This window comes from Manihot esculenta, chromosome 12, assembly GCF_001659605.2.
Source record: "Manihot esculenta cultivar AM560-2 chromosome 12, M.esculenta_v8, whole genome shotgun sequence".
In the NCBI taxonomy this organism is placed as follows: Eukaryota; Viridiplantae; Streptophyta; class Magnoliopsida; order Malpighiales; family Euphorbiaceae; genus Manihot; species Manihot esculenta.
Window position 1 is genome coordinate 12,238,057 of NC_035172.2, and position 20,225 is coordinate 12,258,281.

At 39.1% G+C, this 20,225-nt stretch overlaps 2 protein-coding genes across 2 annotated transcripts; one reads left to right on the forward strand and one right to left on the reverse strand.

Annotated features, from left to right (window-relative positions):
• The first annotated feature begins 638 nt into the window (after nucleotides 1-638).
• On the forward strand, nucleotides 639-2,192 carry LOC110628932 (cytochrome b561 and DOMON domain-containing protein At5g35735). The gene is made up of 3 exons (XM_021775768.2): nucleotides 639-1,289; nucleotides 1,380-1,634; nucleotides 1,775-2,192. The coding sequence occupies exons 1-3, from the start codon at nucleotides 678-680 to the stop codon at nucleotides 2,066-2,068; spliced, it is 1,161 nt and encodes a 386-aa protein (XP_021631460.1). The 5' UTR covers nucleotides 639-677; the 3' UTR covers nucleotides 2,069-2,192.
• Nucleotides 2,193-15,467: 13,275 nt separating this feature from the next.
• On the reverse strand, nucleotides 15,468-19,113 carry LOC110628354 (N-acetyltransferase 9-like protein). Its single transcript, XM_021774991.2, has 6 exons — nucleotides 18,782-19,113; nucleotides 18,552-18,623; nucleotides 17,900-17,987; nucleotides 17,553-17,685; nucleotides 16,523-16,561; nucleotides 15,468-15,731 (listed from the first exon to the last, which is right to left on the reverse strand). Exons 1-6 carry the CDS (start codon nucleotides 18,954-18,956, stop codon nucleotides 15,651-15,653), a joined length of 588 nt encoding a protein of 195 aa, XP_021630683.1. The 5' UTR covers nucleotides 18,957-19,113; the 3' UTR covers nucleotides 15,468-15,650.
• Nucleotides 19,114-20,225: the final 1,112 nt, after the last annotated feature.

The window sequence follows — 20,225 nt, forward strand, 5'->3', positions numbered from 1 at the left end:
GATGCCCTATCAATTTATAAAAATTTAAATAACTGAACTAAATATCCCTTAATTTTGCATGCTATTATTATTATTAAGTTGAATTTCATTAACAACAAACGTTTAATAAGTAAGAAAAAACTATATATTTTTTGTCCATAAACTTTAGGGAAATGGTTAATCATGCCCAAATTAAGTTGTTGGATAATTTACCCAAAAAATTTTCTTATTTAAGGTGAAATTAATTAATTTTTTTTAAAAAAAAGCTTTTAAAATTTTTAATAATAAAATATAAAATTAATATTTAAAGCTACAAACCCATAATACATTCTTAGGTATCAAAATTAGCTCACTTGCCAATAGGCCAACGCCCCAGTGGGCTTTCTCGCCTGCTTCGCTGCTTCCACGGGAAACCAGACACCTTTACCTGCAATTTCCTTCTCCTTTTCCAATGCTGATTTAAAATGATATAATTTCTTACTCTATTTTCTTTTTTTTTTTTTTATTTACCAATTTCCTTCTCCATATTTCAGGCGGAATTGGTCACAGAAACCTGCTTTCCAAGAAGCCTGCTTTTCCTTGTTGAATGCTACTAGGAGACTCCTCTATATATATATAATACATCTCGAGTTCTGGACCTCTCAAGCCACGATCAATCCATAATATCTCTGCAATTACTATCGTCTTTTTTCACAGCCATGGCGAATTCTTGGGAAACTGTTTTGTTCTCTTGTGCTCTGCTTCTCTCCTTATTTGTTCCATCATCTTTGGCTCAAACATGCAGGGGCCATACTTTCACCAGCAATCAATTATTCACTGCATGCAGCGATCTTCCTGTGTTGAGTTCTTTCCTCTATTGGAATTACCATCCCACGAACCTCACAGCTGATATTGCTTTTCGCAAGACTGGAGCATCCACAAACGGTTGGGTTGCATGGGCTCTCAATCCCAACGGCCAACAGATGGTGGGGTCACAGGCTATTCTGGCTTTTCTCAACTCCAGCGGCGTCCCGACTGCTTATACCACCCCAATAACCAGCTTATCCCCGTCTATGCAACCTGGCGATTTGAGTTTTCAGGTCTCCAATCTTAAAGCAGAGTATTCAAATGGCGATATGATAATCTTTGCTACTCTGCATCTTACGAGTAGCCTAATATCGACCAACCAAGTGTGGCAGGAAGGTCCCATGAGTGGAACTACTTTTAATCCTCATGCCATGGATTCAACAAATAAAGCATCTGTAGGGACTATAAATTTTGAGACGGGAGCAACCGTTGCAGGAACTATCCGAACAAGCAGTAAGAAGAATGTAAGCGATCAAAGTTTATCAATTTCATCATAACTAGGAGATATTAAAAAATGGACTCCTAACGGTGATTTTCTATTGAAAATTTTCCAGGTTCATGGAGTACTAAATGCAGTGAGCTGGGGAGTTCTGATGCCAATGGGAATAATGATAGCCAGATACTTGAAGGTGTTTAAGGTAGCAAACCCAGCCTGGTTTTACTTGCATGTAGCTTGCCAATCATCTGCATATATCGTTGGGGTTGCTGGATGGGGAACTGGTCTTAAACTCGGCAGAGATTCTCCTGGAATCAAATACAGCAAACACAGAAATATTGGCATCACCCTTTTCTGCTTTGTAACTCTTCAGGTAATTAATCTTTTCTTGTTGGTCTTCTTTTTCATCTAAGTAACCTTCTATTTCTTTGTTCGCCTAAAATGTCAGCGTTTCTGTAATGTTAAATTCTTTCTTTCATCTGATACTGATGTTTGGAACTGAATGCTGTGTAGGTATTTGCTTTGCTGTTGAGGCCAAAGCCAGATCACAAGTACAGATTGTATTGGAACATCTATCACCATTCCATTGGATATGCAACCATCATTCTGAGTATCAAAAACATCTATGGGGGTTTTGACATTTTAGACCGTGAGAAGAAATGGAAAAAGATCTACACTGGGATTATCATATTCTTGGGTGCTGTTGCAGCTCTCCTGGAGATTTCTACTTGGATCATTGTGCTCAAAAGAAAGAAAACAGCCAGCTCCGACAAGCATATCAATGGGACTGATGGATATGGTGCTTAGAACACATATTATTTAGGGGTGAGCATTCGGTCGGTTCGGTTTTGAACCGAACCGAATAAACCGAAAACCAAAATTTTAGTGTTTATGAAAACCGAACCGAACCGATTTTGGTCAGAAACCGAATCGAACCGAACTGATCTGATTCGATTCGGTTTGATCAGTTTTATTTTTAATAATTTTTTTATTTTTTACACTTTATTTTAATATTTTAAAATTTAATTAAAATATTTTAATCTTAATATGATTTAATTTCTCTATATTATTGAAAAAATATATTATTATCACTAATTAGTTCGGTTCGATTTTTTCAGTTTTTTTCTGATCAAAACCGAATCAAACTGAAATAACTGAAATTTTTGAAATTAAAAACCAAACCGAACCGAAATGTATAAAAAACCAAATCAAATTATTAAATCAATTCAATTCAATCGGTTTTTTCAATTTAAACCGAATACTGCTAACCCCTACCTATATTTGACACTCTAGACCTCTCCTATCTTGGTTGTTTTTTCTTTTCTTTTTTTTATTATTGTTATTTTTTAGTTTACCCAATATTGTTTCTATTCATTCTCATTATTAATTGATTAGCTTTCAAATTAACATTTCATCACAATATTTATAATTATGAAAAACTTTCATATATTATTTTAAATATGATTGTGTTTGTGAATTATCTAATTTATAAATGGTGTTTGAACTTTTAGAATTAGATAATTCACTATTTCACCTTTTTTTTTTTTAATCAAGTGTCTAATTAATGAAAAATTATTTTTTGTATAACTCTATTATTAAAATATATTTAAAAAATAATTATTATATTTTTTCTGTCAAAAATAGGATTTTTGATCCTAAATTAAATGGTTCGAGTAAACTGAGAAATTAATGATGGATGGCTGCTAATGTTCCCTGTTTTACTTCTCTACTAAAAATTCATTTGGCCATTTTTTTGCAAAATCCTATTCATCACTTCAAAGGACTAAATAAATAAATTGAGTAAATATATATTTGAACATTTATATTTTATCATTTTTATCTATTATTTTATCCATCAAACATTACAACTTTAATTTTAACCATTAAATTTTAAAAAATATTATTTTTAAACACTTAAATATTTAAAAAATATATTTTAATCGCTTAATTTTTTTAAAAAAATTACTTTTAAATAAAATTTTAAAACTATAAATTTAAAAAATTATTTTTAGACAATTTTAAAACTATAATTTAACCATAAATTTAAAAAAATCACTTTTAAACGTAACTCTAAATCATGGATTTGGATTTTATGTTTAAAAAGTGCGGTATGCATTAAGCATAAATAAATTTCCTTTAAAAAACGAGTTGAATATTTCACATTTGCCTGAATTTTGCTGAGTAAACAAAGAACCAATCAGTTCTGATGAAATAATCAAATCTTTAACAGCATTTACAGAACAAACAGAATCATAAAATACTATGCTTCTTCCAGGACCAGTATTATTAGCAGCCATTCTGTACCTAAGGCTGCAAGCCAAAACCACCACTTCAGCTCTGATGAAATATTCAAATTTCCCTGCTTCTTTTTCCTTGCATATTGTATTTTCATACAAGTAAAACATTTCTTGTCTGCTCTTGACTTGCTCTCTTCACCTGAAAGATTTCTTCTTCCTCACTCATCTTATCACATCTATATTTCCCTTTCCTATCTAACATACCAAGTCATGTGCATGCCATGAACTTGTTTTCTGAACAAAACATACTTTACACATCAATCATTAAACAACAAATTCTAGAAAGATACATATCATATGCATTTCTTTTCCTAAACAAAACTGCAACTTTCCTCCTATTTTCCAGGTGGTTGATCAGATAGCGTCCAATTTCCAGACATGGTATTGTCCAATTTGGATTCGGTTGGAAATAACACTGTTGCAGTATTGGAGAAAACACTTAGAAAGAAAATTTTATAAACTCATCACAGAAAAAGAAGCAAACTTTCATGACTCTGTCATTACAATTAAATCCAACTATACTAACATGGCGTGCAAAGGAACATTATAATTAACCAGTCAACAACCATAGACTATCTACTCAACCCCACGCCTATTAAAACGGACTCTAAAATGTGTTATCCCTCACCTATGGAATAGCTCCTGAAAATTCAGTTGCCTGAATCCTGAAAACTCGGTCTCCATCAGGTAATAACAGAAACAGACTTTCTTTGCAAAGCTGCAAACCTTTCTCTCCATTGCCAGCCAGGTGCACAATAGTCTGAGTAAGCCTTTGAACATCAATATCCCTATGGATATAACCTCCAAAACTCACATTGCTGGTTGGCATACTTCTTTCTTTGGACCTACTCACCCATGCTCAATCATGCTCGAACTTCACCTTTCCAAATAACCAAGTTTTTTATTCCTGCATCGACCTTCTGTCGCTGCAAGCTCAACTCCACTGGAACTACTTTGCCTCCACAAGAAGCATTCACATAGCATACAAAACCAACCAAGCCCCTACGGGATGGATTGCATGGGCAATCAACCCGACCGGAACAGGCATGGTTGGATCACAGGCATTAGTTGCTTTTCAAAATTCTAATGGAAGAATGACTGCTTATCCAACTCCAGTAACCAGTATGAACCCATCAATGCAACCTGATACTCTCAGCTTCAGGGTTTCCAACATCTCTGCAACCTATGATAACAATGAGATGACCATCTTTGCTATTGTTGGCCCACTAGAAAATGGAACTACTGTTAATCATGTCTAGCAGGCTGGTGATTTAGTTTCAAATGGCATCCCTCATGCTCATTGTCATGACTCTTCACATACTCCCAAAAATCCAAAGAATTTTGTGAAAGAAGAATTGTGGGAGCAGCCCTGTGGAGTGTCTATGGGCGTTGGTGGCAACAACTGCAGAGCAGACAGTTGGCAGGTGCTGGTAGGCCTACAAGAGAAGGGCCTCTGCAACTTGGCCTCTGCCAACTTGGCCTGCGGAACGCATGGTAGGCCTACGGGACGCGCTACGGGACGCGCAACAGTGCTACAGGCGCTGGGAAAGCGCTGGGTTGTGGTGCGAGCGGAGCGGGCGCGCACAGGGAGCGCAGGCGGGAGCGCGCGAGGGAAGCTGCGGGGCAATCGCTGGTAGGCCTACAGAGCTGGTTGGCCTACGAAGCTGCGCCAGACAAGGTTCCAATCTGCGGGCAAGGCAGTACGAGGCGCGGAATAGGCTGGAAGGCGCACGAAGCTTCCAGAAGCGGCTAGGGCGCGCGGGAACTGGCCAGAACATCCTGGTTGGCCACTGGAGGTTCCAAATTGGCCTAGAATTGGCCAATTTCGCCCAAGTCAACCAGCAGCCCACCAGAACAGCCCAGAAACTTCTAGAAACTTGTTGGCCAACAGATTCACCCTAACCAAGTGGGTCCCACAAGCATCTTGGCTACCAAGTCCAGAATTCTCTCCAGGGTGAAAAATTACGTTTTAGTCCTTGAAAGTTCTAGAGAGACATTTCTAGCCACATGTTAGAGAATGGATCTCCACCACATGTTGAGGAGGTGGGATGCCTATAAATAACCACCTAGGGATTCTGTTGACTTATTTGCTAATCCTAATTGATTCTAGGGATTTGATTTGATTAGGATCCTTAATTATCTCTGTAATTATTATTTGATTATTTGCTTCCTATTTAGATATGATTCTTTGTGTATAAATAGCCATGTAGACATATTGTATAAATCAAGAGAGTGAAATACAAGAATACTCAATATTCTTCCAAAAATCTTCATGGTATCAGAGCCTTTTTTCCTGATTTTTTGGGTTCAAATTCAATTTTTCCTCTTCAGGGTTTCAAAACCCTAAATTTACTTTTTTGGTACTAACCCATTTAGGAGCCCTTCACTCTCTCACCGCCGGCACCAGAAGAACCGCCGGACTGCCGCCGGCCGATCGACCAGCCCCGACGCCGGAAAAGCTTGCGCGTGAGGCTCACGCGCCACCTCTTCCCGGCGCGTGACCCGGCGCTTCCCGGCGCGTGACCCATCATCTGCCACTGCTTTGCTGCTCCGATCACTCCGGCGACGATTCCGATCATCTTTCCGGCCTTCCCGTGCTGCTACCCGGTCCTTTTGGTGAATCGATTGGGCTCTCTTGTGTGTACACCCTTGAATACCTCCTATTCTGTCACCGTTTATAAACCTTTACCATGACAGAAGGTAAAAGGGTGTCAATGGCAGAAGGTAAAAGGGTGTCGATAGCAGAAGGTACAAGAATCTCGATTCCTAACTCTGATTCCTCATTCTTTAGTGCCACATCTGACGTTGTAAAGTCAGGTAATACTTCATCTCTCCATAATATTCCATGGATTATCGATTCTGGTGCGAATAGACACATGACAGGTTCGTCTAAAGGCCTTCTCAATTATTTTCCTTCCCTAACCAAAGATAGTGTCAAAATTGCTGATGGCTCTTTTACTCCCATATCCGGAACAGGTTCTGTTATTTGCACATCCAATATTAAATTATCATCTGTCCTCCATGTTCCCCACTTTCCTGTCAACCTTTTATCTGTTAGTGCTATCACCAATGCCCTTAATTGTAAAATTGAATTCTTTCCTGATCATTGTGTTATTCAGGATCTTCACACAGGAAAGAGGATTGGCAATGGTAGACTGCATGATGGCTTATATATGTTGGAGGGTGATCCAGGTTCTTCGATATCTCAAGCCTGTTTTGGAGAAAATAAAGATGTCAATCAGGAAATAATATAGTGGCACAGACGGTTAGGACATCCATCATTCTTTGCCTTAGAAAAACTTTATCCTAATTTGTTTGCTAGAACTCAGTTTGATTCTCTATTTTGTGATGCTTGTGAATATGCTAAACACACTAGAACATCCTATCCTTTGAGTCATAATAAAAGTCAAATTCCTTTTGCGACTATTCATTCTGATGTTTGGGGGCCTACTCAAACTGTCTCATTGTCTGGTAATCGATGGTTTGTCACCTTTATTGATTGTTGTACTCGAATGACTTGGGTCTATTTGATTAAAGCTAAAAGTGATGTCTTTTCTTGTTTTCAATCCTTTCATAAGATGGTTTGTACTCAATTTAATACTAAGGTGAAAATTTTGAGAACTGACAATGGAAGAGAATACATGGATAGTAGCTTTTCTGCTTATTTGGAGAATAATGGGATAATACACCAGACTACTTGTCCTTATACTAGTGCTCAAAATGGCGTTGCTGAGAGGAAAAATAGGCATCTATTGGAGGTAGCTCGATCTCTTATGTTCACCATGAATCTACCCAAAGCATATTGGGGAGATGCAATTCTTGCATCTGCTTATCTTATCAATAGAATGCCTCTCAAGAACCTTGACTTTATGAGTCCTTTGGCGGTTTTACAAGGGAAGAATTCATACGTTGTTCCACCAAAAGTATTTGGGTGTGTTTGCTTTGTCCATACTAGGACGGCAGGAAAACTGGATCCCAAGACCCTTAAATGTGTGTTTGTTGGATATTCTCCAACACAGAAAGGATACAAGTGTTATCATCCTCCCTCTAGGAAATACTTCGTTAGTATGGATGTTACCTTCCGAGAAACTGAACCCTACTTCAGTACCAACCCCTCACCTCTTCAGGGGGAGAATAATGAGCAAGAAGAGGTGATCCCGAATTCTGTAATTTTGAGTGATATGGTTCAACCAGAAAGTTTGAGTTCTAGTAGACAGGGGGAGATGTCCAATCAGGGAGAGAGAACTGGTCGTTTGGACAAGCCAGATTTGAGAAGGTATTCAAGGAGAGACAAGGCAGAAGAAGCCATTATGCAGTCTACTCAGAGTCAAGAATCTTCTCCTGGTGAGTTACCTAGTCATGAATCTTCTTCTGGTGAGTTACCCACAACTCTTTCTTCTGGTGAGTTACCCACAACTCTTGAATGTTTCAATGACTTAGATAAACCTATTGCACAAAGAAAAGGGGTCAGATCTTGCACTAAACACCCTATTTCTAACTTTGTTTCTTATGAATCTTTATCACCTTCCTATAGAGCCTTTGCCTTGTCTATTTCCTCTGTGTCTATTCCACAGGATTGGAAGAAAGCTCTTGCAGATCCTAAATGGAAGAAAGCAATGATTGAAGAGATGAAAGCATTGACTAAAAATGAAACTTGGGAGCTTGTCACTCTTCCACCTGAGAAGAAACTCGTTGGCTGTAAATGGGTATTCACAGTGAAACATAAAGCTGATGGCACAATTGAACGATTTAAGGCCAGATTGGTTGCTAAAGGTTTCACCCAAACCTATGGAGTGGATTATCAAGAGACATTTGCCCCAGTTGCAAAAATGAATTCAATCAGAGTTCTGTTATCTTGCGCGGCCAACTTGGACTGGGACTTGCAACAGTTTGATGTGAAGAATGCTTTCCTCCATGGAGATTTAGAGGAAGAAGTATTCATGGAAATTCCTCCTGGGTTCGCTGATGAGAAGACACAAGGAAAGGTGTGCAAGTTAAAAAAGGCTTTGTATGGGCTAAAACAATCTCCCAGAGCTTGGTTTGACAGGTTTAGCAGAGCCATGATGTCCTTCGGTTACCAACAAAGCAATGCTGATCACACTCTGTTTATCAAACATCATAAGGGTAAGATCACCCTTCTTATTGTGTATGTTGATGATATAGTGGTGACAGGTGATGACAAAGAGGAAATGGCTCAACTAAAGAGGTTGTTAGCTCAGGAATTTGAAATCAAAGATCTGGGAAAACTGCAATATTTTCTAGGTATCGAGGTGGCCAGATCAGAAAAAGGAATTTTCATCTCTCAAAGAAAGTACATTCTGGATCTTTTGAAAGAAACTGGTATGATGGGGTGTAAGCCAGCAGAATCTCCCATTGAAAGTAACCACAAGCTGAAAGCAGGAACTGGTGAGTCCGTGGATATTGGAAGATATCAGAGATTGGTAGGAAGGTTGATTTATCTCTCACACACTCGACCGGATATAGCCTATGCTGTTAGCTTAGTCAGCCAATTCATGCATGACCCTCGCGAGACTCATATGCAAGCTGTACTTCGCATCTTGAGATACCTAAAGTCTGCGCCAGGGAAAGGGCTTCTTTATTCCAAACATGGTCATCTCCGAATTGAAAGTTTTACAGATGCAGATTGGGCAGGATCTCTCGATGACAGGAGATCCACATCTGGCTACTGCACAGTTGTGGGGGGAAACCTTGTCACTTGGAGGAGCAAAAAACAAAGTGTTGTTGCTCGGTCAAGTGCGGAAGCAGAATACAGAGCAATGGCCCAAGGAGTGTGTGAACTCTTATGGTTGCAGAAGTTATTGGAAGAGTTGAGATTGTCCGAGAGAGACAAGATAACCTTGTATTGTGATAATAAAGCTGCTATAAGTATAGCACAAAACCCAGTCCAACATGACCGAACGAAGCACATTGAAATTGATCGGCACTTCATTAAAGAAAAATTAACAGACGGTGTCTTGAGCCTAGTTCATGTGACTTCTACTGAGCAACTTGCGGATGTGTTTACTAAAGGGCTTAACAACAAGATCTATCATAATCTGATTTGCAAGTTAGGCATGTGTGACATCTTTGCACCAACTTGAGGGGGAGTGTTGACTTATTTGCTAATCCTAATTGATTCTAGGGATTTGATTTGATTAGGATCCTTAATTATCTCTGTAATTATTATTTGATTATTTGCTTCCTATTTAGATATGATTCTTTGTGTATAAATAGCCATGTAGACATATTGTATAAATCAAGAGAGTGAAATACAAGAATACTCAATATTCTTCCAAAAATCTTCAGATTCATTTGTACATATGGTGAGATAGAGACAAGTGAGACACAAAATGATAGTGAAGCCTTATAAAGCTTTCTTTTGAAGCAATAGAATTTTCTTCCTTTCATCATCATTCTCCTTTGTGTTTAGCCAACACCTTTTTCTCCATAATCAAGCTTTCGTTGCCACAATCACCCAACCGTTCTTGTTTTGAGCTATTAGTAAGGCTGAACTTAATTCGTGGAGCTAAGTGTCGCAGGGTAGGAAGTGAGATTCGAGTATTGAATCTCTTACTCCGTGACAAATGGTATCAGAGCAGTGTTTGTTCGTTGGGTGAAAAATGTCCAATCCAAGGAAGGTGATTGCTAGAGGCGCTGCTCCAATGGTTGAGGAGCATGGTGGCGGCAAGAGGAAAGGACAGGGCAAGTCAAGGGCGCTTGCAAGAGCTAGAGAGGAGCTCGGTGACATGGAAACCCGTCTTGCGAAGGTGGAGCTAGTGTTGATCAAGGAGGAGAAATTCGAGGAGGTTGACACCCGCATTGAGAAACTCAGTAATGGGATGGAAGAGTTCCGCGAGGAGATGCAAGGTTCCCTCAATTCCGCCGTCGAGAAGCTAGTGAGTGAGACGGAGTCACTCAGGCACGCCCATTCAAAAGATAATGCTGCCATAAAGGAGGAGAACCGTTTCTTAAGGGTGGAAATGGACAGGATGATGAGGAAGATAAAGGAGCTCAAGGAGCAAATGGCTTTCATGCGCTTCATGGTGGTCCAAGGCGGCATGGCAGAGACCATCATCTGCTTTGGGAACTCCTATGGCACGTGTGGAGGTGCCTAAGCCAAATGCGTTTAAGGGGACGCGCAACGCTAAAGAGATTGACAATTTCTTGTGGAGCTTGAAGCAGTACTTCAAGGCACTGGGAATTGTGGAGGATGCAAGATGATCATGCCCCACTATATTTAGCCGACACTGCTATGGTCTGGTGGCGAAGCCCCAGTGTCCACCAAAGCATGAATGGACTGCCCTTTTACCTCCATAGGTGCAAACAAGCATCCCTTGCGCTCATTCACCACCTCTTTGGGCTTCACATCGATGGCAGCTAATTGTAAGGCACCCATGCTCGCACTTTCCCCTTTTTGCGTGCTCGCTTCCTTCTCCATTACCAAAAAAGACAAAACCTTGCGCTTTGGACATTCTCTCACAAGATGCGGTCCATCACACAAGAAACACTTCGGTAGAGGCTTCTCCCTTTCATCCTTGGGCATCTTCCACCCCTTGGACATCCCTTCCTTAGGTCTCCACAGTCTCGGACTTCCCTCCTTGCTTTCACGAATGTTGCCACTACTCTTGCTCTTTGCTTGCTCAACACTCTTGCCTTTGTCCCCTTTCTGAAACTCAGTCAAGGACTCGGCAATAGAAATGGCATTGGCAAGATCTTGGGCTCCACACCTTTTAATCTCAAGCCTCGCCCAATGCTGCAACCCATCCACAAAAGCAAAGAGAGCTTCACTATCAGGATAGCCAAGGATTTCGAGAATTACCTCGGTGAACTCCTTCACATAATCTCGAATAGTCCCACGTTGAGTAAGTCTCCTTAACCTTGCTCGTGCTTCGTGAGCAGCATTCACAGGGCAGAACTGTTTCTTCAATTCTCTCTTAAAACCCTCCCATGTCGCTAAAGTGGAAGTGTCCTTCTTGATGTCAGCCTACCTTCTTCGCCACCAGACCATAGCAGTGTCGACTAAATATAGTGGAGCAAGATCAATTTTCCTTGCATCCTCCACAATTCTTAGTGCCTTGAAGTACTGCTCCAAACTCCACAAGAAATTGTCAATCTCTTTAGCATTGCGCTTCCCCTTGAACGCATTCGGCTTAGGCACCTCCACACATGCCATAGGAGCTCCCAAAGCGGATGATGTCCCTGCCATGCGGCCTTGGACCACCACGGAGCGCATCAAAGCCATTTGCTCCTCGAGCTCTTTTATATTCCCCATCATCCTGTCCATTTCCGCCCTTAGGAAACGGTTCTCCTCCTTTATGCTAGCATTATCTTCGGAATGGGCGTGCCTGAGTGACTTCGTCTCACTCACTAGCTTCTCGATGGTGGAATTGAGGGCACCTTGCATCTCCTCGCGGAACTCTTCCATCCCATTACCAAGTTCCTCAATGCGAGTGTCAACCTCCTCGAATTTCTCCATCTCCTCGAATTTCTCCTCCTCGATCAACACTAGCTCCACCTTTGCAAGACGGGTTTACATGTCACCGAGCTCCTCCCTAGCTCTTGCAGGCTCCCTTGACTTGCCCCTTCCTTTCCTCTTGCCGCCACCATGCTCCTCAACCATTGAAGCAGTGCCTCCAGCAATCACCTCGCTTGGATTGGACATTTTTCCCCCAACGAACAAACCAATGCTCTGATACCACTTGTCACGGAGTAAGGGATTCAATACTCGAATCCCACTTCCTACCGTGCGGCACTTAGCTTCACGAACTAAGTTCAGCCTTACCAATAGCTCAAAATAAGAGCGGCTAGGTGATTGTGGATTGTGGAGAAAAAGGTATTGGCTAAACACAAAGGAGAATGATGATGGAAGGAAGAAAATTATATTGCTTCAAAAGAAAGCTTTACAAGGCTTCACTATCGCTTTGTGTCTCACTTGTCTCTCACCATATGTACAAATGAATCCCTAGGTGGCTATTTATAGGCATCCCACCTCCTTAACATGTGGTGGAGATGCATCCTCTAACATGTGGCTAGAAATGCTCATCTAGAACTTTCAGGAACTAAATCGTAATTTCTCACCCTGAAGAGAATTCCGAATATGATAGCTAAGTTTCCTGTGGGACCCACTTGGCTGGGATGAAACTGCTGGCCAACAAGTTTTCTAAAAGTTTCTAGGCTGTTCCGGCAAGCTGCTAGCTGACTTGGGCGAAATTGGCCAATTCTAGGCCAATCTGGAACCTCTAGCGGCCAACTAAGATGTTTTGGCCAGTTCAAGGGCGCCCCAGGCGCTTTCGGAAGCTTCGCGCGCCTTCCAGCCTGTTTCGCGCCTCGCACTGCCTCACCCGCAGACTGGAACCTCGTTAGGCCAACCAGCTCCGTAGGCCAACCAGCTCCATAGGCCTACCAGCAATTGCCCTGCAGCTTCCCTCGAGCGCCCGCTCCGCGCGCACCACAGCCCAACACTTCCCCAGCACCCGCAGCACTGCTACGCGTCCCGTAGGCCTACGACGCGTTCTGCAAGCCCAGTTGGCAGAGGCCCTTCCCCATAGGCCTACCAGCACCTGCCAACTGCCTATGCGCTAGCCAACTGCCTCCCCCGCAGTTGCTACCACCAACGCCCATTGGCACTCCACAGGGCTGTCCCCGCAATTCTTCCTTCACAAAATTCTTTGGATTTTTGGGAGGCATGGGAAGAGTCGTGACAGGCGCAAGCCAAGCAGTTGGTGAAGTTGGCTCGCGGTGGTATGACAAGGAAGTTTATGTTTGATGATGGGCTCATTAGCACGAGGCCTGGCAGCATGTTTGTGCCTAGATGGGGCAAGCTGCGTGAAGAGGTCATGAGGTGGTATCATGACTGCATGCATTGTGGTCGTCCAAGTATGAGAAAGATGATGGCGATATTTGGACGTGAGTTTTATTGGCATCACATGGTGATGGATGTCAAATGGTATGTGAAGACTTGTGTGGAGAGTCAAAGAGTTATTGGTGATTCTCCAAAGGAGGTGAAGTCTGAGGAACATTCTCCATTTGCACCATGGATGAGTAAACCATGGAGGTCGAAGGTGCGGTGTTGTGATGGAGTCGCGACGAGGGCGTCACGAGAATAGCTGGGGGAGAATGTCACAACTCTTCCCATGCCTCCCAAAAATCCAAAGAATTTTGTGAAGGAAGAATTGTGGGAGCAGCCCTGTGGAGTGCCTATGGGCGTTGGCGGCAGCAACTGCAGGGTTGGCTGGCGCACAGGCAGTTGGTAGGTGCTGGTAGGCCTACAGGGGAAGGGCCTCTGCCAACTGGGCCTGCGAAACGCATGGTAAGCCTACGGAACGCGCAGGAGTGTTGCAGGCGTTGGAGAAGCGCTAGGCCGTTGTGCGCGCAAAGCGGGTGCACGCAGGGAGCGCAAGCGCGGGCGCGCGAGGGAAGCTGTGGGGCAATCACTGGTTTGGCCTACGGAGCTATAACCAGACAAGGTTCCAATCTACGGGCGAGGCAGTGCGAGGCGCAAAACGGGCTGGAAGGCGTGCAAAGCTTCCAGAAGCACCTGGGGCATGCAGGAATTGGCCAGAACATCTTGGTTGGTCGTTGGAGGTTCCAAATTGGCCTAGAATTGGCCAATTTCGCCCAAGTTAGCCAGCAGCACGCCAAAACAGCCCAAAACAGCCCAGAAACTTCTAGAAATTTGTTGGCCAGCAGATTCATCCCAGCCAAGTGGATCCACAAGCATATTGGCTACCAAGTCCAGAATTCTCTCCAAGGTGAGAAATTACGTTTTAGTCCCTAAAAGTTCTAGAGAGACATTTCTAGCCACATGTGAGAGAATGCATCTCCACCACATGTTGAGGAGGTGGAATGCCTATAAATAGCCACCTAGGGATTTATTTGTACATATAGTGAGATAGAGAGACAAGTGAAACACAAAGTGATAGTGAAACAATGTAAAGCTTTCTTTTGAAGCAATAAAATTTTCTTCCTTCCATCATCATTCTCCTTTGTGTTTAATCAATACCTTTTTCTCCACAATCAAGCTTCCATTGCCACAATCACCCAACCGCTCTTGTTTTGAGCTATTGGTAGGGCTGAACTTAGTTCGTGGAGCTAAGTGCCGCACGGTAGGGAGTGAGATTCGAGTATTGAATCCCTTACTCTGTGACATCATGCACTTTTGGGACCAAATGTTCAATCAATGGGAAGAATAAGTTTTCTTTCATGATAGAAGCACACAGTAGTAGAGGCCAGAATTCCAGCATGTCCACGCACATGTTTACCCCCCTGTGTCAGTATATCCACAAATATTCAAGAACTCTGGTCAGTCGTTCTATTAGTTTTCGTCTTTGTAAGCAATATAATAGCTTATGTTTTGTGGATGTGTTTAATTTCAGAATGAATGGGAAAGGAGTTGAGTAGCTATTCAATGACTAATGAATAGCTATTCCTCACTTGTGTTAGAAACTTGTACCTCAAAAATTTTACAAAATCTACTGTGTTTAATAATTATTATATAGTTTAAATTTTAATGAAAAGTTAAGATAGTGAAATTGCTATTCCACATTTAAAGTTAAAACCAAGTTATCTGGCAATTATATTTCCGTCCTATTAAAAGCTATTTAGAGGGCAGCTTTGGTGTAGTGGTAAAGTTACTCCATTTTTTACCTAAAAGTCACAAGTTCAGGCCATAACCTCCGTGTAAAGCAGAGGTAAAATTGCGTACATCAACCCTTCCAGCCCATAAGTGTAAGATGCTTTGTGCAAGGCCACCCTTTTGTTTTTCAAAGCGATTTGTAAACTAAGTTAAACTTGTGCGTCTAGAAATCTAAGGATATTCCACATAATAAGAAGTAAGAACACAGCATCAAATATTTCAACCAAGTAGTTTGATCTTAAGAAACAAAACAACAAAAATATGGTGAAATATAGAAAGGAAACATCAAATTAGCATTGTGATTTCAACATAGTTGAAATTATCATCCTCGCAATAGAGAGGAATATCAGAATTAAAGTCAAAAACAATCTTAGAACTATTCAGGAGAACAGTCTAATACCCGGGAAGATTTCCTTGAAAGAGGAATATAATAAAATTAATTAACAATTCTCGAAGGCTACTTGTGTATAACCATGATACCAATCAAATTCAGCAGTTCCTCACGTTTGGTCCTTGTCAGTGGTAATTCCAATGTCACCTGTCAAAGTTTTCAGGATTAGATGAGACCAGAAGAATACATACAATTGATAAATGCCATTTTTTATGAATAAAGTTCACTTTACAGGTCAAGGACTGTATATAAGATATTCTAAAGGCTCATTATGGTACATTTACAAGCCATGGCCATAAAGGCCCAAATTTGAAGATGCAGTACACGTTATATTAGATAGTTTTACATTTACATAGATTATGGTTTTCTTCACTCATCACATGGATTAACGGATATTCAGATGTTGGTACTAATGTGCATAAAGCCACTTAGTATAATGAGAAATTGGTCCAACTAACTAATACAAAATCTATTCAACTGTCTTTAGCCATGAGGATAATAATCAATTCCACCAACATATTCACATACTTTTACCAATAAATCTAGGGCTACTAAAATAAATAAATAACACTAGACATTTAGGCTTGCCTTAGTAAGTGCAAAGCAAATCATTAGTTAATCTAAATGCTTAATTCGTCAGATTAAGTTATGCTAATCACAATTACATGCCAAGCCACAGGTTTTTCTTCCACCATGATGATTTTGAGAGACTCATTTACTGCACAGCCTAAACAGTAAGCTATACTGCAAATGGAGAAACATTATTAGAGTCATTCAGCCTACATGAAATTGGATGTAAGGGGCAGATGTTTCCTTAACCCAATTCATAAAATAGAGTAAATTCCAATTCCCCAATAACTAGCGAAATATACATATCCTCAAATTTAAACATGATCCTGAAATATCTTCTTATGCTTAAAACACTAAAATATAATCACCTCTTTGAAGATTTCACTATAAGAAGCCTTCTCAAAGCCCTAAAACAACCATAAAGAACTTTAATCAGCCTGATAGAAACAAAAATATAACAGACATAAGCACATAATGCAAGCCTCACAATAAAAAGTTGGCACCGCATGAACATGAAAGTACAAAAATTAAAGGTATAATAGTCCAAAAAAATCCAAAAGTTTGTTTCATTTTGCAGTTTAGCTAGTCCATAGCCATTATATAAATAACCCATCTCACTAACATCAATAATAGCCAGGTTACAGTGTGCCAACTGATGATGCTTCATTTATTTAATTCAAATAAATCCATATTAATTTAATCATTGAAAAACGTTAATATCCAAGAATGGTTTTTGCAAAACTGTTTAGTTGAAAAGAAGTTACTTTGTAGTTCAACGTCATTGAATTTTAATATGCCACATTAACATTAATGTAGAATTTATTAGAAGTAAATAAATGATGTTATCAATTGGCCCACTCCAAGTACATTCTTGACTGTTTCATACGGTAAATATAAAAAATATAAAAGGTTGTTTATATAAAGAAAAAATTATTATTTAATCCTTATGATATGGCGAAACTAACTAGTTAATCCCTATGTTTTCAAAAATATACTAAATAGCTCTTGCAGTTTTGAAAACTCAACTAAAAGGTCCTTCCTATTAATGTTTAACATTGTTACCGTTAGTTTTTCACTATTACCATTAGCTTCTCTCTCACTTTTTACTGTACAAACTAACAATAATAGTGCTAAAACTTAACGGAAGGGGCCTCTTAATAGAATTTTCTAAACCACAAGGACTATTTAGTGTATTTATGAAAACACGAGAACTAATTTGTGTGTTTTGTTATACCACAGAAACTAAATAGTAATTTTCTCTTTATATAATTGACACAAGTGAAAGGATTAACTATAATTGTAAAAGGGAGAAAACATTGCAATTTTTCGACAATATGCCCAAAACTATATGTAACTCTTGAGAGAGAGAGAGAGAGAGAGAGAGAGAGAGAGAGAGACCAATTTATTGAACAAATTAAGAGATGCTCCATTTGATTCTCCAATTTTAGCACGGAAAACACGGATCCCAAGATTCTGGATAGCGTAGGCCATCATCATTAACACTGATTCCTTCCCAAGGCCTTTACTACGGCTACACTAGCATGAGAAAAATGATAAGAAATAAGGTTAAAATGAAGTGGAAATTTTACTTAGCTTCTATCAGCAACAGAAGTTCCCTGTCCTCATAAAATAAATGAAGTCCAGGAAATTTTCAAAAGACAAAATGAAAAGCAAACTAGATCTTGTAACTCAGTAACAAAAAGCCTAGCACATGTACATGGAAGAAAGAATCACAAATGAAGTACCTTTTGGGTTCAGCTATCATTATCTCAATCTCAGCCAAATGTGGGTCATCCAAGTCATTCATATATATATTTACATCACCTACCATGGCTAGAAATAAACATACTTTTAATTCCTTATAACTGATGAACATAAAATACACTGTTTAAGTAAATAACTGAGAGCTTTTAATAAATCCACTGTCTCATCGTAGAGAAAGTTATATAAAAGAACAACTATGGAAAAATCCCAAGCACAATAAATATAGAGCACAGAGAAAAAAGTTGATTTTCTCTGCATCTCCTTCACTTCCCACTTTCATAGGATGTGAACCATGGAAATTTTGTGGGTAAATCAAGTAGCTGCTCATGTTAAAGAGAAGGACCTGTTTACAACAAACATAGATATCATAAGCATGTGTCGGTGCAACTGGGAAACGTGTAGAACAACAAAGAGGTTCATATTTCAATTAACAAAAATGTTTGTGGTTACTTTGGGTGACCAGTACTATGCATATCCTTTAATTTCTAGCACGATATATCAAGTCCTTAACTTTATCATAAATAAGAACTACATATAATTGCCACTACATCCAACCACAAACAGGAATGAACAAAATTAAGAACCCAATAAATTTTAACTAAAAACTATGCTTCCAACAAATTTTGAACTGACCTTCCTCATGGGAATCTCCATGAACAAAGTCTCCCTCTATCAAGTCCTTATCCAGTACGATAAAAGTTCGCTCTGCAAAAGCACGGCCTCAAACTATTAAATACCCATCAAAGTAAACAATAAAAAAAATTGCTAACTGTGATCAGAAAACTAAAATAAACAACAGAATTCATCAATCAGACAATATTTCAGCAGATAGAGAGAGAGAGAGAGAGAGAGAGAGAGAGAACTGAGGGGATCTTGGGTCCAGGACTGCTGCATCTGGTATTCCTCTTCGAGGGAGAGGGGTTCCGACCCGGTGGCTTGGAGCAAAGCCGGGTCTTGCATCCAGTGATGGTACTTGGGGACGTGAGCCGCCATGTATGGTACAAGAATTACCTTTACTCCTTCCAAACTCACTGCCATTTTTCTAAGCTTCGGTATTCAGGAGATGCAGCTTGCCCTCTTCCTCGAATTCTTCCGTGGAAACTACTCTGCAGTTGGCCCTCCCCTTGCAGAATCAAACAATTCCCTACTCCTTCCTCAATTTTTTTTTTCTTTCGTTGGCTGTTAGAAAAAAATAAGGTTAAATTACATATTACCTCAATTTATTAACATATTTTAATTTTTAATAATATAAAAAATAATAATAATTTAGATTCATATCCTAAATTTTAATAAATTAAAATTTTCAATTGGTGATTAAATAATTTTTTTGAAAAAAAATAATAAATTACCAATGTAATTTTTTAAATTCTTTTACTACTAAATATGTATTACTTTAATTTAAAATTTTAAATTAAAAATAAGCATTGTTATACTTATTAAACATAGGAAATATATTATATTTAATAAATATTTATGAAAAATAATTTTTTATTATAATAAACTAGTAAAAATAAATATATTTTATATTTACTAAAAAAATTATAAATGTTGTATTTAATACTTTTTAACCTGCAATTAAAATATTGCATTGAAAAGTTTAACAGGCCATAACACAGGACAAAGCCAATATCCACAGAAAAGGCCGTAACTGAGTCTATAGCTCAAATGAGCAGAAGTCCAACCCAAAGAGAATACATAGTCTAATAGTACTCAAGGCATCTGGCCAACTCGAAAATATTTTATGTCATCATCGCCAAACCATCAATAATATTAGGAAAGACAACGGTTAATGAAGCAACTTTATCAGTGGAACCAAAAAATTCAACAACTTACGAAGCCATCTGTGTCCATTTAATTTTTCAAATAGATTATGTATCGTTTGTAAATTTATCTGCGTTCATTTAATTTTATAAATACATTACAAATTTATTTTTATTTGTATCAATTTAATTTTACAAATAAACTACATATTTATTTGTGAAGTTGTGTTTTTCTACTTAATTTTAAAATTGAATTATATATTTTTTTTGAATTCGTTTGTATCTATTTTATTTTATAAATAAATTACACGTGTATATCTGTGAATTCATTTGTATCTATTTAATTTTATAAACAGATTACACGATTACATGTTTGTTTGAAAAATCATTTGTGTCCATTTAATTTTATAAACAGATTTTATGTTAATTTGCGAATCCGTTTATTTCATTTAATTTTACAAACGAATTATATATCCATTTGTAAATCCATCTATATTTATTTAATTTTAATGCTACATTTGGTAAATTATAAAGAATGAGAAGTTCT

Coding starts and splice junctions, on each gene's coding strand:
- LOC110628932 (XM_021775768.2), top strand. CDS start 678: ATGGCGAATTCTTGGGAAACTGTTTTGTTCTCTTGTGCTCTGCTTCTC. Junction 1,290..1,379: donor GAACAAGCAGTAAGAAGAAT/GTAAGCGATCAA, acceptor AAAATTTTCCAG/GTTCATGGAGTACTAAATGC. Junction 1,635..1,774: donor TCTGCTTTGTAACTCTTCAG/GTAATTAATCTT, acceptor AATGCTGTGTAG/GTATTTGCTTTGCTGTTGAG.
- LOC110628354 (XM_021774991.2), bottom strand. CDS start 18,956: ATGGCAGTGAGTTTGGAAGGAGTAAAGGTAATTCTTGTACCATACATG. Junction 16,562..17,552: donor TTAATTTGTTCAATAAATTG/GTCTCTCTCTCT, acceptor TGGTTGTTTTAG/GGCTTTGAGAAGGCTTCTTA. Junction 15,732..16,522: donor ATAGTGAAATCTTCAAAGAG/GTGATTATATTT, acceptor AAACTTTGACAG/GTGACATTGGAATTACCACT.